Source organism: Scatophagus argus, chromosome 1 (genome assembly GCF_020382885.2).
Source record: "Scatophagus argus isolate fScaArg1 chromosome 1, fScaArg1.pri, whole genome shotgun sequence".
Taxonomy (NCBI): Eukaryota; Metazoa; Chordata; class Actinopteri; family Scatophagidae; genus Scatophagus; species Scatophagus argus.
Genome location: NC_058493.1, coordinates 10,109,567 through 10,129,375, shown reverse-complemented (window position 1 = coordinate 10,129,375; position 19,809 = coordinate 10,109,567). Strand labels below are relative to the sequence as shown.

General features: G+C 39.3%; 1 protein-coding gene across 4 annotated transcripts in view; it reads left to right on the top strand.

Moving 5' to 3' along the window:
• The window catches only part of LOC124052562 (protein unc-13 homolog C), a 95,460-nt gene extending 77,402 nt beyond the window's left edge, over positions 1-18,058 (top strand). For all 4 annotated transcript variants that reach the window (XM_046377275.1, XM_046377101.1, XM_046377185.1 and 1 more), the window contains 9 exons: positions 1,897-1,985; positions 2,153-2,290; positions 3,711-3,834; positions 4,495-4,554; positions 6,379-6,459; positions 10,554-10,701; positions 13,716-13,808; positions 15,295-15,454; positions 16,381-18,058. In XM_046377275.1, coding sequence (XP_046233231.1) covers positions 1,897-1,985; positions 2,153-2,290; positions 3,711-3,834; positions 4,495-4,554; positions 6,379-6,459; positions 10,554-10,701; positions 13,716-13,808; positions 15,295-15,454; positions 16,381-16,666 — 1,179 coding nt within the window. In that variant the 3' untranslated portion in view covers positions 16,667-18,058. The remainder of the gene's footprint in view (positions 1-1,896; positions 1,986-2,152; positions 2,291-3,710; positions 3,835-4,494; positions 4,555-6,378; positions 6,460-10,553; positions 10,702-13,715; positions 13,809-15,294; positions 15,455-16,380) is intronic.
• The last annotated feature ends 1,751 nt before the right edge of the window (positions 18,059-19,809 follow it).

Sequence of the window (19,809 nt, the reverse complement as noted above, 5' to 3'; positions counted from 1 at the left end):
AAACCAGCTTCTGACAGGGTAAATGAAAAGTGAAAGACATGAAACACCAGATCTATTCATAGTAGTCAATCTAAAATGACATAAATAACATTCATCATTTTATTCTGGACATTATATACCATTTCCAGGCTATTTCAATACATTGTACAAGCTTGTCACGTCAAAGAAATATCTGTGATTACCTTTGAATATGGGCCTTTCTGACACAATTGCAGTCAGTTTCCATCAGACATTTGACTGGAGCATCAGCACCCACACAGACTCAGAATGGATTTTTCTCCTCTTAGGAGGTGACAGGTGTCTTGGTTTATCTAACAGCTGGGTGAATTTCCTGTGCTAGCATTCCCATTGAGATGCAGTGTTCTTGAGGGAAAAAAAAGGATCTCAATTTCAGAGACTGCCAGATTAGAGGCCTAGTCTAAAACCTCCCCCAGGCCAAGGGAAACTGATAAAAGACCAGGGCCTACAGTACATTTCTGCTATCACATGAAAAGATTTTATCCTGTACTCCTACAGTAAAATTACAAATCCAACCTCTATTTTCTCTGAGACAGAAAAATCTCACATGCTGCAATCATTTCCACTGAGTTGACGGCAGTATGTGCTAACATAATGTCCTAATGTGCGCATGTGACAGCACAAATATCCAAAACAACCACTCGTATAAATCTGTCCTATCCATCCTACAGCCAGAGGCAAGCCTGCAGAAGAACAGTGCCTATAAAAGGTTTAGTTTACGCATCTGTTTCCCAGCTGAGCCATCCACCATTAGAATGTGTGAGATCAGCGGCTCCATGGCTAAGCTAATATGACGATCTGTTATGCATGTGGTGCCGTGCCTGGCCTCATACATCCATCTCAGACACTGAGCCTCAGCGACATATGTCCTCCACCCCCATCCGAAACATCAATATTTGGACATTTGTACATGGCTAACCTGATTCATAAGCACTGAAACAAACAATGACACAGATGCATTCATACACTGCGGTTACTGACACAAAAATACACACTCTCTCTCTCTCTCTCACACACACACACACACACACACAAGCACAAGCACACACATAATACAGCACAATTATCCAGCATCAACCCATGTATTTTCTCAGAATGTACGCAAAACCACAGATGAACACAAACGGCTGCACAACCATCACATACATATGCATAAATATGGCACCACAGAAAGCCAACACATGCCATGCATGGGCACATACATGCTGTGAATAAATTTTGAAAGTGTGTTTTTGTGGGCTGGTATTGAAAAATGTTCACTGCAAGGCATGTCTGATATGTCAGTATATCATACTGTAGATTTTAGGCACACAGTAGGATTTAAGAGACTTGTAGCAGAGTGTCACCGAGCATCTCCTATATATTTAACAACATCTAGAAAAACATTGCACATTTAATTTAACAGAGAAAAAAAACAATGATCAAGATTTTCCCCTGCAGCAGCCATTTTTTTTCTTGGGCATAAAAAGTCAATCAGAACATCTGTATATTTATATGACCATAAGCTTTTTTCCCCGAGGTGTTATATTGTAAGGGCTGCCTGACAGCACATTCTCCCTACTGTAACTTGGGTAGTAGTGCACAAAAATGTTCCCTTTTGAGAGACCACAAGCTGGCTTCTTTTTTGCTGACACCATGTCTCATGACTCCACAAGCAGTCATCATTGCTGCGCTTGGAGGTGAGCTGTCCATTTGTATTCAGAATGTCGCTCGGCACTGATGGCAGGCAGAACGAGTGGGAGGCCACCATCAAGGCAGGTTACTCTTCTGTGCCTGTCGCCCCTCCACCCCAGCTGAGGCAGAGATTCGGAGATCTAGTCTGTGTGGGTTACTGTATGGAGTGTGCTGATGTAGTAACTGTCTGTCTTCCACTGACAGCTGGACGCAGAGGCCAGTGATCTGCTGAAGGAGCTGCAGAATAAACTCAACACAGTGCTTGATGAGCTCAGTGGAGTGTTTGGCTCCAGGTGAGCAGTAGTGTGAGTCAACGTGTGTGTGTGTGTGTGTGTGTGTGTTTGTGCGTGCGTGTGTGGACCTGCAGGACCTGCAGGGGTGAAATAGCACTTCCTTAAAGTTGCATGACTAGCGCAGCTTAAAATATGTACGGAAATATTGTTGTTTTCCTATCATACAGTTTCAAACCTGTGATTGAGGACTGCGTGAAGCAGATGAACCAGGAACTGGTTCAGATGAAAGGCTCAGCCAAAGGGAGCAATGCTGCCATGGATGCAGAGACTGTCCTCCGGCCTCTTATGGACCTTCTGGATAAAAAGTGGGTATATGCTCAATGCAAGGTCAGAGATTAACCTCTAATATGTAAGGCTGTTTTGAACTTTAGTCTTCAGTAAGTGCCATCCTCTTCTGCAAACCAACTGAAAATCATTCATTCAAGAGTTAGTGGACTCATCCATTGTTGTTAAGTTTTGGAGTTTTGAGGTTAAGGTGATGTCAGAACAGGATTTTGCCTGTTAAAAATTTGCTGAACTGGTGTGATGAAAAGCAAATGAAAGTAGTGTGGTTGAGGTTGCATAAGCTGTGGAGACTAAGATGGCTAGAAGGCTAACTACAAGCAGTCCACAAAGAGATAATTTCTTCTTCTGAATTATTTTTATAACGTCACTGTTAGCAACAACTTTCAATATCTTTAAACTCACTGTTCTCTTGCTCCTTGTATTATTTCAGTGATACCACAAGTGATAAAAACATTTTTTTTTTCCAAAGTGGAGGCCAGTCTCACCCCTTTGATTCAACTGGTTAGCCATTGGAGAGCTCAGTGTCATATGTTCAAACTCTAGCAACTTCCTACCCATTCATATGTATGCCCAGTCCTCTTGAAACTGAGGACCATATGCTTGTACAAGACTGAACTATCCAGGCCACATGGGGCAAAAACCTAGGTTTACTGCATGCCAATTAGTTTTTATAATTTGTTGAATTGCAGTGTGCTATAGACTAGTAAAGCACAATATCAACTGCATCAAGTCCTGCTTTACTACATAATGTCAATACTGTCATATAGAGGGAAGGTAATCTGATTGAAACAGAGGCACTGTAATAGTGGTTTTATATTGTACAGACAATAAAACAAACCCAGCAAAGTAAGACTACGTGGACCATATTGTAAAACTGATGCTCTGACTCAGTATTTAAACTTCCAGTGATGATTAATTTTTCAGATCCTTTTTTTATTTTCATTTCTAATAATAGTGAGACAAAATTGCCTAATAAAATGAACACAATGCTAATAATACTGCCATTTTAAATTTGTGTTTAGGGAGAAAAAAACAAGGGCAGCCTTATGTGTGAATGCCCATTAATTCAACCTAGGGACTATATTTACTTCTGTGGTATTCTTGAAAGAATAACAATAATATGGTTCAGCCGAGCTTGAGGAATCGCTCTCAACCATTTGTCAAAGCCACATTGAGGCCAATGGGGAATTACAGGGAATCCTCTTAATGATATGGAAATACCAAATCCTTCCTCCTGTCTCTGAGACCCTGCTTGCACAATAGGGTGAGATTAAATCATAAAGTTGCTGCATTTATTCCATGAATCACAAGTGGGTTTTTTTTATCATTATTTAATATTATATAGAAAAAGTCATCACTTGGAGCCTTCAGTCATGTTGATTAAATTTGAGACCTGTGATCTTCTGATCTGACAAATGTTGTTCTTTTGCCGCTTTGCAGTTTGATGTTATTTGCCAAGATCTGTGAGAAGACTGTTCTGAAACGAGTCCTAAAAGAGCTATGGAAGATCGTGCTGAACACCATCGAGAGAACAATTGTTCTGCCTCCACTGAATGACCAGAGTGTGAGTTCAATTAATTGTCTGTGTTTTTTACCTTATCTGTTACTCTTTTCATCTCTTGGCATGCAATCCACCTCCCTCTTCTTCTCCTCCTGTCTTTCTCTCATTTCCTCCATCTGTTCGGCTCTTGCCCTCATGACACAGCTGACAGTACAGGAGATGAAACAACACAGCATCTCTAAATCTTACCACGTGCAATGAATTTTTTTCATACTGCTAATCCTTATGTAAGAGTCAGATAGAATATCTTATTTCCTATTTTTTGTACTTGTATGTTTCAGTGGAAACATGAAACATTCAGTGGAAATATGTTTAATGCCAACATGTCAGGCACTTTTCAAGCATTTGTTTTGAGATTTTGCTCCTTCATATATATATCTATATATATATATATATATATATATATACATATATCTATATATACACATATATATATAGATATATCTATATCTATATATATATAGATATAGATATAGATATATAGATATAGATATATATATGAACTAAGAAAAAACATATATATATATCAGAATCAGAATTCCTTTATTTATCCCCGAAGGGAAATTCTTATAACATATATATATATATATATGTATATGTATATATATGTAAAATACTGTATACTGTATACTAACATTATTTTCCCTATGTTTTCTCCAACAGCAAGGAGCTCAGATGATCTTCAATGCTGCCAAGGACTTGGGACAGCTGTCCAAACTGAAGGTATTTTTTTGGATGAACCCAAGGCGGGTGAACCATATAATGTCTGAACGCTATAATGTCAGATTTCAAAAGGGATTTCCCGAAGCATACTCTGCTCATTGGACATCTCTAATTAGCTACCAAAAATATCAAATAGATGTTAATTCACACTCATTCATGCTCTAAAATTGTTATAAATAAATGTACTAGTAGAGTCAATTAGCACCTGCACCCAATTGAGCTCTCATATGTACTTCATCCAAACTTTAGGACGGACGGATTATGTCATTTGGAAACATAGTAATGTATGCCATTGTAGGCTTTTGTGTTGTACACTGTAACTAAGTGCAACACTATCGAGGCTGGTATCTAATTGCTGATTTGACCGGAGGATGTTTAATCCCTCAAGCTCTGTGTAGTGAGCACTGGAATGGATGAGTGGTTGCACTGTGGTTTCACTAAGCACTGTGGTATGACAGTAGCTCAGACAGGTATTTTGACTCTGAGTAATATACAGGATGTGAACTGAATGTATATTTTGCATAGGCATTTATATGTGAGTGTTTACCTGCTGGTGCATATTCATGTTTGTTTTGGGTGTGTCACATGTCATTTAAGGGAACTTGTGGGTACTGTGCCACAGTACACATGATTACATTATATTATAGTATAGTATAGTGTAGTGTAGTGTAGTATAGTATAGTATAGTATATATTAGGGATGCATGTGTGTATCCTCATTTATTACAGCAGTTAATATACAAAATATATATGTCAGAACAGCAGAGTTACTCAGGTCGTTTATCTGAAATAAATGATGCTTTGTGCCGGACCACTTAGACAAGTACGTCCTTTGACCTTCACAAATCTTGTAGTCATTTCAGGACAGCACTTATCTGCCCCAGCAAACGAAAGAAGGATTTGTAGTCTTTTATCTGCTTCTTCTAAAAGTGGTGGGAAGACGTTTTTTTGTTTGTTTGTTTGTTTTTTCAAAAATACAACGATATACAGTAATAACTTTAGAAATCAAGGGGAAAATTCTAGTTCAGCAATAAAAAAGTATTGAATTCAAAGAAAGAATCTTTTTGCCTTCAGTAGCAATAACATCGGTATAATGGAGTTTTCATTAGAGAGAAGTGTTTCCTCTTTCCTGCAGCTATTAGTTATTTTGGGTCTCACCATCACAGTGTTTTCAAGGGATTGAGGCATTACTGGAACTGAGTCAATACAAATCAGGTGGGTCCAGTGCAATATTAGCATCAAAGACAGACAGCATCTTAGCACAGATGTTGATTTCGTCGATTTCGTTTTCGTCTCAGATAAGTTCTTAAAAATCTGTTCAACACAGACTTGTGGCATATTAAATCGATATCCCATTCTGATTTGATGGATGGGATATGCATTTTCACAGCACTGCACATTGTGCACGCACCTTTTACAGTTATGTTGATTAAACCTTAGCAACCAAGACCAAGCTCATTCAAATGAGGGACCAGAGATGTGAAGCTGTGTGGACAGGATGTTTTTAGCACTCTGTTCTCTTAATGTTTCTCACTGCCTTTTTTAGATATTAATGCTATTTATGTGAAGTATTTTAGTGCCAGAAGTTATATCTGTTAGCAATTCACAAATCAAGTAAGCTTCAGTTCGAATTGTAAGAGACATTTTTCATAATTAAAATGGATATTTAGAACTGGTGTGAGACAAGAGGCTCAAATTTGTTTTATATATTCGAGTTGGCTTATTCTAAGGTCATTACCATTATGCTGGAAAAACATTTTAAACTTCCAAGTGTCATGAAGCGACTTGTGTTCCTGTGTTTGACTTCACCTGATATCCCTTTCAGGAGCATGTCATTCGAGAGGAAGCCAGAAGTCTGACTCCAAGACAGTGTGCAGCCATGGACCTTGTGCTTCCCACCATCAAGGTGAGTTTTATGTCAGCCATACCGTTGGCCTTATAAAGCACAGCAGAGCAGAAGCTTGCCAATAGACTTGTGCAAAAATGTTGTAAATCATAGACTCTGTGAACTGAGAAGCTGTGGCTCAGGGTCCTGTGCTTGGGACATCATGGGCTGAAGTGTCATTAACCTCACTTTTCTGTTTTCCTAATGTATAGCAAGTATACATGCTGAAATTTAAACAGGCTGAAAATAGTAATGTTTGTATGAAGATTTCACATGCTGGAAAAGGTTAATTGACTGTACAGATATATCTAAAATGAAAAGTGCTTTTTGTGTGAGTGTGTGTTATTTTATTGTCCTCAGACTAAAAGGAAGAAAAAAATGTTTACCTTCACAGTATTTGCAAAAGAGACGCGTAAAAGGGGCTGGTATGAATTGCGCTTTTGATAATACTTCTTTCTCCTTTGATGCTTCTTGATGAGGCACAATGTACAGTATTTGCACAAAGATGATGCACCCAAATTAAAGTGCTTTTTCATGCTTTAGAAAATACCATTATGCTTTTAAAAACACATGGCACAATAATAGTCTAGACCCTTCTGAGGAGACGTAATTAATATCTGAGAATATGGAAAGATGCCTTAAGCCTCTCAGCGAAAGAAAGTGTGAAATGCAGCACTGTTAATTTACTACCACACAACTATTCATTGTAAAAGGATATGAGACAATTTCAAGACCAAGCCTCATTTCTGCAGGGACAAGAGAAGAGTTATGGTGAGGTGCCACTGGGGAAATGCTGCATCATAAAATGTAGAGAAACTAATTGATTCTGCTGTCTCCCAGGAAACTACCTGCATGTTTAGATGAATCATGTTGCTGGAATTCTTTTCATCAATATTCTAATGAAAACAGTCAATTAACACAGTTCAGTAATGCCTCAGGGAGAGTTCGCGAATCAGATCATGAAATGCACTGCAGTGTCTTACCTGCATCACATGTTACATACTGCAGAAACAACAGAAGTGGCAATCCCCAAGGCTGAAAAATGAAGCCAACGCGCAAGTGTCTTGTAAAAAGGGTTCTGAAGAAACAATATGGCTTGCTGGGCAGTTAATTGTACTAACAGACCATCCAGTCTGTGCTCCTCTTTGTCCGTTTTTGGATTAATTGGATGTTAAAAGCAGTCAGGCACAGCCAAGCCGAGCTTCACAACATCTTTTCAGAACAGAACTGACACCATTGTCCATGTTTCATACTGGCTGTGCTTTAAACCTGTAGTCTGACAAAAAGTGGAGAGATTGAGAGCCAAATATACTGCATATACGCTACCAGTCAAAAGTTTGGGCACACCTTCTCATTCAGTGTTTTTTCTTTTTCTTTATTTTTTGCTACTTTCTACATTGTAGATACATACTGTAGCAGGATATATGGAATTATGTAGCAAAGAAAAAAATGTTAAATAACTCTAAATATGTTTTATATTTTAGATTACTCAAAGTAGCCACCATTTGCTTTGTTGACAGTGCTGCAAACCTTTGGCCTTCTCTTAAAGAGCTTCATGATGTAGTCACCTGAAATGGTTTTCACTTCACAGGTGGGCCTTGTCAGGGTTAATTTGTGGAATATCTTGCCTTCTAAATGGGTTTGGGACCGTCAGTTGTGTTGTGCAGACGTCAGGTTAGTACACAGCTGACAGCTCTATTTGACAACTGTTAGAATTCATATTATGGCAAGAACCAATCAGCGTGAAGAGACATGACAGTCCATCATTATTTTAGTAATTTCACACTTTTTTGTTTACTACATAATTCCATATATGTTCATTCATAGCTTTAATGCCTTCAGTGAGAATTTGCAATGTAAATAGTCATGAAAATAAAGAAGAACCAATAAATGAGTGTGTCCAAACTTCTGACTGGTAGTGTATGCAAATATGATTGATTATTGGTATTAAAATAGCATGGCCGAATGTTACCCAAAAGATACCTACTGTACTAAAGAGACAAACATTCATAAATGCAGTAAAGTGGCACATGACTTCAGATCGACTTAAGCAATGATTATAAAGTTTGTTTAGGAAATAACCCTAACCCTAATGGATAGGATGACAGAAGATGAAAGATTTTGTTGTGTGTAACAGAATAGGTATCATTTTTTTCCATCATTAATGTATAAAATAAAGACCCATATCATTTGTGTTTGGTATATTCAAATATTGGTATTATATTCTGTGTATAGAAAACATATGGAGTACTTGGTTGCATAGTGGTGAATGCGGCTTGGACACTGATGTTGCTACGGTTTGTGACTCGTGTATCATCCATTTATGTTAATGTTATGGACTGTAAAAGACAGAAAGGCTGATTTTGGCTTCTTTCGTACTCTGGGGTTCCCAGTCACTGCCCACCTCTGAAATGACTGGTCAGATCATTTAAGAGTCTGAAATTTTATTGATGGTTTGACATCTGGAGGGATGCGGGAACAGGAATGGGGCCATGCACTTAGCTCACAAATAGCCCACAAAGGGTACATGCACATGAAAGGTAATAATGTCAATCATAAGCTACATATGAACAAAGCTAAAGATTATAGGCACTTAAACCAATGATCAGGTTAGCCCGATTAGCGTTTGCACGAGCATTACACACAAACGGGACCATATCCAGTGGCAAAGAAACACGAGTTAAACTATATGAGTAAGGCTCATAATACTTACGGTTCACTGGTCGCACACAATTGTCAAACAAAACAGTAACACTCGTTTCAGGACTTAACGAGCTTAATGACTAAGACTGCAACAGAGTTCAGCGATGTTTGTACCGCTAGGATGTACCACTTTAAGAAAGGGGCTGGAACATACCACGATAGGGGGAAATAGTCTAATATGGACTGTCCTTTGTAACAGACTGGCTGCCTTGTTCAGCACAAGTGGCCTCTGAAAGCACATCAGTTGTCTGTTCTGAATTTGCAGCACGTTTCTGTAATGTGTTGTGTGTATTTACAGCTTGTTTCCTACATGTTATATGTCTTAGTGGAAATGAAATGCAAAAATTACCATTCACAATTAAAGCAAGACTCCTGGTACAGTTGCAATATCTGTCTAAATAATCTCAATATGATTTTTTTTTTTTTGCAAATTATTCAGTCCTATCCAGTGCCCCAATGTCACTTACAGCAAGCTTAGCTTTGGTTTCAATCTTCATTGAGGGAGAAGGCATTGTATTTAGTAAATGTATTGTTTGCTGTAGGCTACATTTATGTGTGATTTCCCATTTAGTGCCTGAGATTTTTGCTTGTTTTTTTCATGTTCATGAGAGGCATGTGTTGGTCAAATTTTGTCTCATGAGTCATTAGTAAGCCAGAAAACAGTGCCTCCTACCTTTCTGAGTCACAGTCCCAAGATGTCTATGATAAAGAGGAGATTGCTCACATACTGTATCACCTGACAGCTTTAATGTGTGGATGCAGTCTCTATAGTTGTGTTTGCATTTTTTGTCCAATGCCTCTGATATGAGATAGGTCAGTGTCATGTTTTTGAACTTTGATGACGACAGATCCTACATTACCTTTATAAACACAAAAACAATTGCTGCTATGTTCATATAATGATCATTTGTTGCCGAGGAACGCTAGTAAAACACATAACAAGCACAAAAGAATAAAGCCTATAGCTGATTTAGAAACGTGTCTCCAAGTACTTATATTCATTAGATTCTTTTCAGGAACGCCTTCTTTCTTAGTAAGATCTGTCCATGGCCACCCTCCAGCCTTCCACATGTGGGAGTGGTGACAGCATTTGAGAAGAAAGCAAAACCCTGTCTGTCCTCAGCTATCAGGCTGATCAGCACAAATGGGCATTAACCATGCAAACATGGGGTTCAGGTTTAAATGCATGGCAATTAGAGAGAAAAGTGGCTATTAGTGCTGTCTCTTGTCTCTTTATGTGTCTGCTCCCTGTAAAATACGTACTGTCCATATAACCCAAGCCTATTATCTCAGCCAAATGTAACCTGCTGTTGTGTACAAACTCAAAGGAGATCATGTTTAAAGTTGTTCCAAAGTTTCTGTTTACCTTGAGAAATTCTAAATCTGAATATGTCTTTCCTTTTATTTTGCAGCAATATTTCCATGCTGGAGGAAATGGGCTGAAGAAAACCTTCCTTGAAAAGAGCCCCGATATGAAGTCTCTCAAATATGCTCTCAGCCTTTACACTCAACCTACAGATGCCTTGATCAAAAAATATATATGCACCCAAACCTCTCAAGGTAAGTAGCTTGCCAAGGTCAGGCTCAATTAGGTCTCAGTTAAGGGAGTGGAATTACTTTAGCATTCAAATGCTGAAAAACATTTGCTTTGAGAGCTGATTTCAGTCACTATAAAAAGTGTCTGCCCTTGGTAAGTTCAGCCTAAAAGAAAGCTACTATAAAGGCAAGAAATGCAAGCCAGACAAAGTACTGCTTGAAAGGTGCAGACAAAACACAGACTGTGGATACGGCTGTGCAGCGGCACTTAGGCACCTTCTGCAAACATTAGTCAGTCAACATATTGTGATTAAATTTGACTAATAACATATCTGCAGACTTTCACTACTATAACCAGCCACACTCCTTACAATAAGTCATAAATGACCACCAAATCACTTGCTGCTTCTGTTGGTTGAAAATGATGTGACTCCAGTCATAACTGGATTGTTCTGTTTTCCCATCAGTCTTAGCTTCCTTTACATTGCAGTATGTGCATCCTGAGGGGCTCTCTGTGTCACTCTATTTTCTTATACAATGTGCAGGAAATATTGCAGTAATAGCATGAATCGCCCCACTGTATAAGTCATTTGTCTCTTTCACTGTAAAAAAATAAGAACAGGAAATAAGAAAAGTTAACTTTGGCCTCCTCACCCTATACCCCAAAGGGCTTGAATGCTTTCTCTCTCTCTCTCTCTCTCTCTCTCTCTCACTCTCATTAGAAACGCGTAAAAACAATGTCATGATAAATTTATAAGATATATGTGTAGTGTAATGTAAAAATCCCCCCTTGTGCTTCCCTCCTTCTCCTCTCTCTGTCTTTCTCTCTCTCGCTCCATCATCACTGACCCACTTTTATGTTTTTGTCTCAGTCATCTGTCTCTATATGGAACTTATTCTTCCCCATCTCTCTGTCTTTGTAAGAAAACTGAAATACCTTCAGGTGTCCAGAGATATTCGAGAGGGAATTCAGTCCAGTGGGGCATTGAAGCTTTAAGCTCCTGTATGCCTCAGTGTGTTCAGCCTTGCAGAACGCTGTATGGGCAGGCGGCAGGAAACAGAATGGCAAAGGGAGAAAGCTAGTCAGCCAGGCAGCCAGCAGGCCCAACCAGCGTTCTCGCTCTCAGTGACTGGCAGATGGGCACAGACACACAACGCTTCACTGTGTGCTATTTTGAGATGTGTTTCTCCTCTTCCCCACTCATTCCATCCCATCCTTTCCCTCCCTCTGAATTTGCACCACATTGTCGCTCTCTATCTGAGGTGATCTAATGTGATGTCTTTAAGTGGAGGTAGTGAGGTGTTTGATGTGCATTAGGTCAGTAAACAGTGTGGGGATGTGCTGATGCTCAATGTAGCACAGTGGACACTGTTCCATTAATCACCAACCCCTGTGCTCTGGCAGCGACACATTCAGACCATGCCGTGCACTCATCTGTTTCGTCCAAGTGTGCGCTCTGAAGCATACATGGGTCTTCTCAGACTGATGTTGTATAGCTGCTTTATGCTTCAGTGGAAATACAGTACTGAAATATACACATCTTTCTACATACAGCATTTTTATGTGACTATTTCACAGCAGTTTGTTTATAAAGTTTCAGTTGATTTGTAGATTTGTTGCTGTGATTTGTGTGGATTCAGGGTGACAATCAAGATAGTTGTTTGAAGAGAGTAAAAGAAATAAATTCAATGATATAAACTGCAACTTTGGAACAATTAATACCTACTACTCACCTTTCTTATCTGATGTTTCTTTTTTTAGCATTTTCCTCACTTAATCTGCTGACCCTCATCGCCGCCACTTTTGTTTTATCGACTTTACTTTCCTTTATCTTCTTCGTGTACCATTCATCTTAATCACATTCTGCTCTCCCTTGTTGCTCAAACTGTTCCATCCAACGTCTGCTGTGTGCTTGCCTGTTTATTGCTTCATGTAGGTACTAACCAACAGCCTCTCATCCCTGGCTCCAGTCAGAAAACAAACAGAATGTATTTATTGCATTCTTGCAGCTGATAGCTGAAGTAATTGTGCTGTGACACGCGCACTGTTAATTTCCCACAAGTCCAGGGATTAATTGTGCAGCAGCAGTGTTTTTGTGCACTCCTCTAGCCTCTCAGGGCATCATTACAATAAATCAGGAGGCTTGTTTCTTCATTACCAGCTATAATGGGCACTGCATGTTTGGCACATATTGATTAGCTATTGGATCAACATGCCCCTTCATCAACTACACCGACACTTGCCTTGCATAGTTCAACATCTGTTGGTCCTCAGCTCGGTGAAACACAAGGCAGTGTTTAGAGGCAGCTGGATGGGCAGGACTCTCTGCATCAGGCAAAGTGAGACACATGGTCAGCGATCACTTCTAATTGTTTCCTGGCAACAACACATCCCTATGTGATTGAAACAGTAATGCTGACGCAAATGCCAGGGTGTGATACCTTCTCTCTGATGTGTTGTTTTGCTTTAATTTTCATGTGTGTGCGTGCAGTCAAAGCCGATGTTTTGTTTGTATTTCTGTTGAGTTCAACAGTTTGACGGTTTCATTGTGTAGACCATTATTTATTTAGAGATCCTCTCACACCATCTGCCGCCTGCATGGCCTTCAAACCAGGCAGATTATTTCATGTTCATTTTTATTTTCATCTTCTTCTTGTTCAGCCTCAAGCTAAAGGAAACCTTGGCTGTGCTTGCTACTGGGCTGCCATGGGGTGGAATCATGTCTGCTCCCCTACTGTTTTTCTTGGGATTACTTTTTCATGCTTTAACACACAGAGAAGTGCTCATACACCACTTGTTGGATCAATTCCTGGATACCTCATCTACAAAAAGGCTGCACCCACTGTTTTGGATTCTGTCCTTTCATCCTCTCTCTCTCTCTCTCTCTCTCTCTCTCTCTCTCTCTCTCTCTCTCTCTTTTGTTAGTTTCCTGATCTCTCTATTTCTCTCCCTGGCTCCCTCTGTGCCACTCCTCCATTCTCTGATTTTCATTATGCCTCTTTCCAATTCTCCTGTTGTTGTTTTGGTGTGTGTCCAGGTCAGTCATCCAACGGATCGGTGGGGGAGGTGTCAATGCAAGTGAACCTCATCTCTCACCCTGGCACTGGAGAGCACAAAGTCAGTGTGAAAGGTGAGATTTTCCCATACTCAGACCTGCCTTTTGTCAATTCTGTTCAAAATGTTCACACTTGCAAATGTTCAAAGACTCACCATGGACAGCTCAGGTTGGTAATTTCACTTATCTGATAGCACTGCTGGGTCGCAATCAGCAGCAAGGAATTTACATTAGAATGTTGATGACATAATTAAAGTAATAATACAGAAAACCACAACAACAACTGGGGTTGTGCTGTTGGTTTCTTTTGTATTCCGGCCAGGGCTATAAAAAAAACGGTAGGCATCATGCATAGGCGTAATGTAACACTCATGATTTATAGATCTGAAACAGCAGTATTTTTCCTTGCCACACTAGTAGCCTGGCTCTGAGGAGGGATGTCAATCTGGTCGTCCCACCACCTTGGTCCAGACTGAAATATGCCTCCTATCCTACTGATTTTGGTGATTCCCTGACTTTTCATAGCTTCATCAATGCACTGAAATGGTCATATGTCTTGATAACTAATGTATAGACTGATGGTGACAAGTGAACTACATGGGTGATCCCCTGAGTTTACCTCTAGTGTCTCCAGCAAAGTGACAAACTGGTTTTCACTTCATCAGATACCTCAACATCTGCTAGGTGGACTGGCACAGCAGGTTCATATTTGTGGCTTAAAGTGAAATCAAACGTATTTAAGTATACACAAGTTCAATACTGGATGCATTGTCATGAAATGCTTTGTTCTGTGTTTTTATGTTTTTGCAAGATGGAGTAAAATGTACAGAGGTGCAGTGACATCTGCTGTACCTCCTGCAGCAGCACCACATGTACTACAGTTGGCAATCAGCTGCACTCATTGGATAGCAGTAACATAATATGATCTCCAAGTGGGTTACTATGGCAATCATATATGAAGGTTTCTGTGAAATGAAAATCCAGTACTGCAGGATGAAAAGCTGGAGTTTAGCTTCTTCACATTTATTTTCCACGTGTGTCCTTTTCTGTTAGTGATTTTTCTGCATTCCTCAGAACAACTTTAACCACTACAGAACAGAATGCGAAAATGTGTATGTATAAAACAATAAAAAGATTTTGTGGCTACATGCTGCCATTGCACTATAGTCTGCTGAAGCAGCCAATCTATATCTTTGTCTATGTTTTTTTTGTCTTTGTTTTTTTTTTTGAATGTACAAAACAATGTTAAAATAAATTCATAAATTCTTGCTGTTCGAGTCATTGGTAGTGACATCCAGATATGTTTCCCATTAATGATGCCGATAAATGGAAATATTTCTGCTATCAAGTTCTACTTCCTCTGACAATATCTCAGCATAATCAATCTGACATTCTCTACATTTAGCCAGGAATCTGTGGGAATAAAATAAACACACTTCCAAAAGTAGGAAATAGAGCCTGGAATACATTTAAAAAACAAAATGTAAAAATAGCATTTGGTGCAGATTTACTTAACTATATCTATGACGTTGCTGTTTATCATTTTCTCTGCATTTCTCAGTGGTCGCAGTGAACAACCTCATCTGGCAAACCAACGCCATGTTCCGGCCGTTTGTAGAGGTTAACGCCGTGGGACCACATCTGGCTGACAAGAAGCGCAAATTCAGTACCAAGACCAAGAATAACAATTGGTCACCAAAGTACAATGAAACATTCCAGTAGTGAGTAATCACACCTCCTTAGTTTCCTTAGTGATTTTTTCTGCATTTCACCTGCCTGCCTTGTACATACAGTAGTGCATCATTCTGTATGTTGTTCTGTGTGCTGCTGTTTTTTTCAAACTAGTATTCACTACAGAAGAGAGAAGAGCCTCCAGAAACCTACATTACCACATAGTACCTGACTGTCACAATCCCTCCAGTTGTTCAAAGTAATGATTAGAAGGCAATTGCTTTACCAGCATTCCTACTTGATGTATAAATTTACATATAGCTTAGTCCCCAGCAGTGGAGCTAAAACGGTAACAGAGCTAGTCTTCTTAGAGTTGTAGCAGCACGACTGTGATCAGTGCAGGCCCAGTGTTGCATTTAGGCTCATGTTGTCATTTTAATTTTACCAAGTCATTAAGTTGCTATGGATAATTAGAAAACACCTTTTAAAAAAGAGGCTAGCTCAAAAATAATGGCTAATTTGAAAAGAAATGTTCATTTCACTTGCATCATGGTCTCATCACAGCCATACATGTAATACAGAAATGTCACCCAGCCATAGTCAGTTACTGACACCTTATATTAAGCTGTGGGCAACGTCAAATGTCAGTCTCCAAATAGCAGATGTTTCATTCCTCTGTCTTCAGAATGATACTTTGGGCTTTTCCTTTTGTTGAAACAATAATAAAAGACAATAATAATTAAAAAATCATCAATTTAGCATACCCTTAATGGACTTAAAACTTATTTAACAGTATCTGAAGTGTCATGATGTGGTAAACCCTGCATTTTTATTACCCATGCAGATTAAATAATTTCCTTTTTGAACACTGCAGTATTAAAGTAAAAATAAAACGTCTCAATCGATTTTGCAACATGTGAACATATCTGAACTCTGAAGTCTGACCTTTCCGATCTTTCCGTGTCATTTCTCCCAGTGTTCTAAGTAATGAACATGGTCCAGAGGCCTACGAGTTGCACGTCTCAGTAAAGGACTACTGCTTTGCCCGTGAGGACCGCGTCATCGGCATGACAGTCATACAGCTCCGAGAGCTGGCGGACAAGGGCAGCTGCTCGGCCTGCTATCCCCTAATGAAGAGCATCTCCATGGACGAAACTGGCCTCACCATCATGAGGATACTCTCTCAAAGGACCAACGATGAGGTGGCAAAAGAGTTTGTTCGTCTCAAGACAGACGCACGTTCTGCGGAGGAAGTGTCGTAATGTGCAGCAAAAATGCAGTATTAAAACAGTTGTGTTGTCTTAAGTGAGAGATAAAGACAAAAAAGGAGACAGGGCAGTAGCATCAGTCATTCTTTCTCGAAAGAAGTCAGAGATTGAGATTGTCCAAAGAGCAGAGGAGGCCCAAACGTGGCGAGGCAGCGAGAGAGGGAGAGAGAGGGAGAGGGAGAGTTGTGTTTGTTTGTTTGTTTTTGTGCATGTGCGTAAAACATATGTTGGAATGTTCATTTTAAAACTACAGTATGTACAAGTGTTTACTTACCGTATGCTTACTATTAAGTACTATATTCTACGAGTTATGTTAACAAGACATGAAATACCTTTTGTACAACATTTAGTCTTTTTGAACAGAGATTTGTTCCAATAAAGTGCCAAACCAGTGGAAAAAAAGAACAAAACCAACGTATATGAACTATGGTGAACTTAGTATGTTTGAAATTTGCTTGATTATTTTGTCTGGTGTAAGTCATTTTCTGACTGTGTGGCGTTTTGATTGTTGCAAAGTCCTTCATTTTGCACCCTCGTTTTTTGGCTTCACGTTCTTCCACACAGCACTGTTGTGCATGTCCTCTTCTCGGTCATGTCTCTCCCATGATTCCACAGTGACCACCGAGCAGGGTCCTGTCCCCTTGCCTTCAAACTGTTTGTATTTTAAGTCGACCTGAAAATAGACCATGTTTTTTTAAATGGCGATGACTGCTATGTAAACCTTCATAGGTGTTTGTAATTTTATAACCATGACAACAATGATGACAGCCTCCAGTGCTAACAGTCCTAGCAGAAAGGATGGAAATGTTTTCTTTTTTGTTGGCTTGTTTTGTTTTTTTTTGGTTGTTGTTTTTGTTTTTTGGTTGTTGTTTTTTTTTTTGGCCATCAGCTTCCAGCCTTTCTGAATGACCACTGTGAACATGAGCTTTGGAAGGCAAGCTTACATGACATTGCAGACAGTTTGATATTATTGTTTCATATTTTTTCAATAACATGGTTCCTGATAAACTGCCAAAGTTATATAAAATATTTGTACAAAAGCAATCCATTACATGTATGAAGATATATATGTACATGTGATCTCTTACTTTTTCAATGCTTAATATTTGATTATTGATGGGGTGGTATCAAGATTTTATTTTTTTTATTTCCTGTGAAGCTGTTAACCAATCTGAAAGTTGCACATGTTACTTTACACATTAGTTATATCAGCTTCTGTCACTGGAATTATTTTTCTTCATAAAGGAAAGAGTCTAACATTTGGTAAATATGCAACATTCCTATGTATTGCACTGATGGCGAATTGTATGTCATGTAAATATATTTAGTGAGATATTGTACAAAAGTCTACTTTTCTTCAATGTGCATAAAGTATGTGCAAATGTGTTAAAACATCCGGGTCATTTTGCACAATTTTCCAGTAAGCATCCCTTTAACACTTCGTTCAAGTGTTACAAACTTGTCACCTCTAGTCACCTTATTGCACACGGTATCTACAATATAAAAATGAAAAGAAATCATTTGCATGCAAGGTTTTCATGTTTAATCTGAAATAGCCTTACTTTGAGCAATAGAACTGTATACACAAGGGCGTTTGGCTGGATTCAGTGTGAAAATGATTTTCACTGCACATCTGTGGGCATTTTGAACGCTCATTCTCATCCCAGGTCATTAGATACTGCTGCTTTGTCATGCACTTTTTGCATCTCAACCACATGCACAAATCATCGAAAGACATGCAAAGCCTGCCTTCCACAAAACTTTTCTAATACATTGTTATGAAGCATAACTCTGGTTAAGTTTAGGCACAAAAGTTACTTGGTTTCACATGGGATGCAAACTCTGGACTGCTGGTGCGCACTTGACCCACCAATCAACCCCAACGCCCCCAGTCCTCTGAGGTCTTTCTCTTTGTGCAAGTTACGCAGGTGTTCTGATCATCTCAAATTGAAACTGGTACATTAAAGCCCAGCAGCATCTCAGCCAGACACTAAAGGGCATCATCTGCTTCTGGCTGAGATGCTGCTGGATGTGGCGAAATGTCCTTATCTGAAGACTTGGGAATGAGACTTGTATTTAAGGGTGGTAACTAATACGACCAGTATAGGAGTGATGTAACTTCATAAAAGAGTCCTCCACCAATTTAGCACAACACTTGTAAAATGTTGTTGGAGTCGCAGCAGACCGGACATAGCCTCAAGCTGTTAGCCTCCAGCAGAGCTGAGGAGCTGGCTTCACAGGTCCAGTGAGATCACTTATTTCTAACTCCACTGACACTGACTCACAAGACGTCACACGCTCTCCTAACAAGACATTCATTGGCTAATTGTACATCAGAGTGCACACATACCCCACACTTGCACTGAAGAATATTTTAGTATGTTAGAGCATGTGAAGAATATTCACGGTCAGGACACAATATACTGCCTGATAGAAAGAGTTTTAAGTGCAGTTTCCTCCTCACCTACTGTGTAGAATTTTCATGGCAGTGTGGCCTCGTATCTTTTTCCCTTTTGATGCTTAGTCGCTGAAAAACACCTACAGATACTTTCACAAGATACTGTAATACTTTGTACTAAACATGAAGGCTTTGCTTTGTCAAAGTTTTGTGTGTGTGTGTGTGATTTCATGGTGGCTGAGATGAGTGTTTTCAGATCTGTTCCGCTCTACTTACTGTCAGTCATTTGACACCCACAGGAAGGTGTGCACATCTGTGGCTGAAAATAATCCCTCCCCCCCAAAACGTCACCTAACAAAAATTTCATGGCACTTTTACGTCTTGACTGTAAAGGAGTCAAACAGAAGAAAGTCTGCTTGAACATGAAATGAGTAATACTTTAGGGAAATGCAATATGCATACATGTAGATGAAGGTTTATGCCACCTCTCACACTTCAAAATGACACACAAATAATTTAAAGAAGCATTACTGGAAACAAGGAAACAATAACTTGTTCTTTAGTGATGACAAAACTACTGATTATTCCTGCCACAGATGGTTGGTTGGTCAAAGACCCGCCGTGGATATGACCAGAACATAAGAGGGTCAACAAAGTAAGTCCATTTTCTTGTTAATTTATTTATTTTTGGTTTGTTTATAGTAGTCCAGTTTGGAAGGAGAAAGGGAAAGAAAGAATA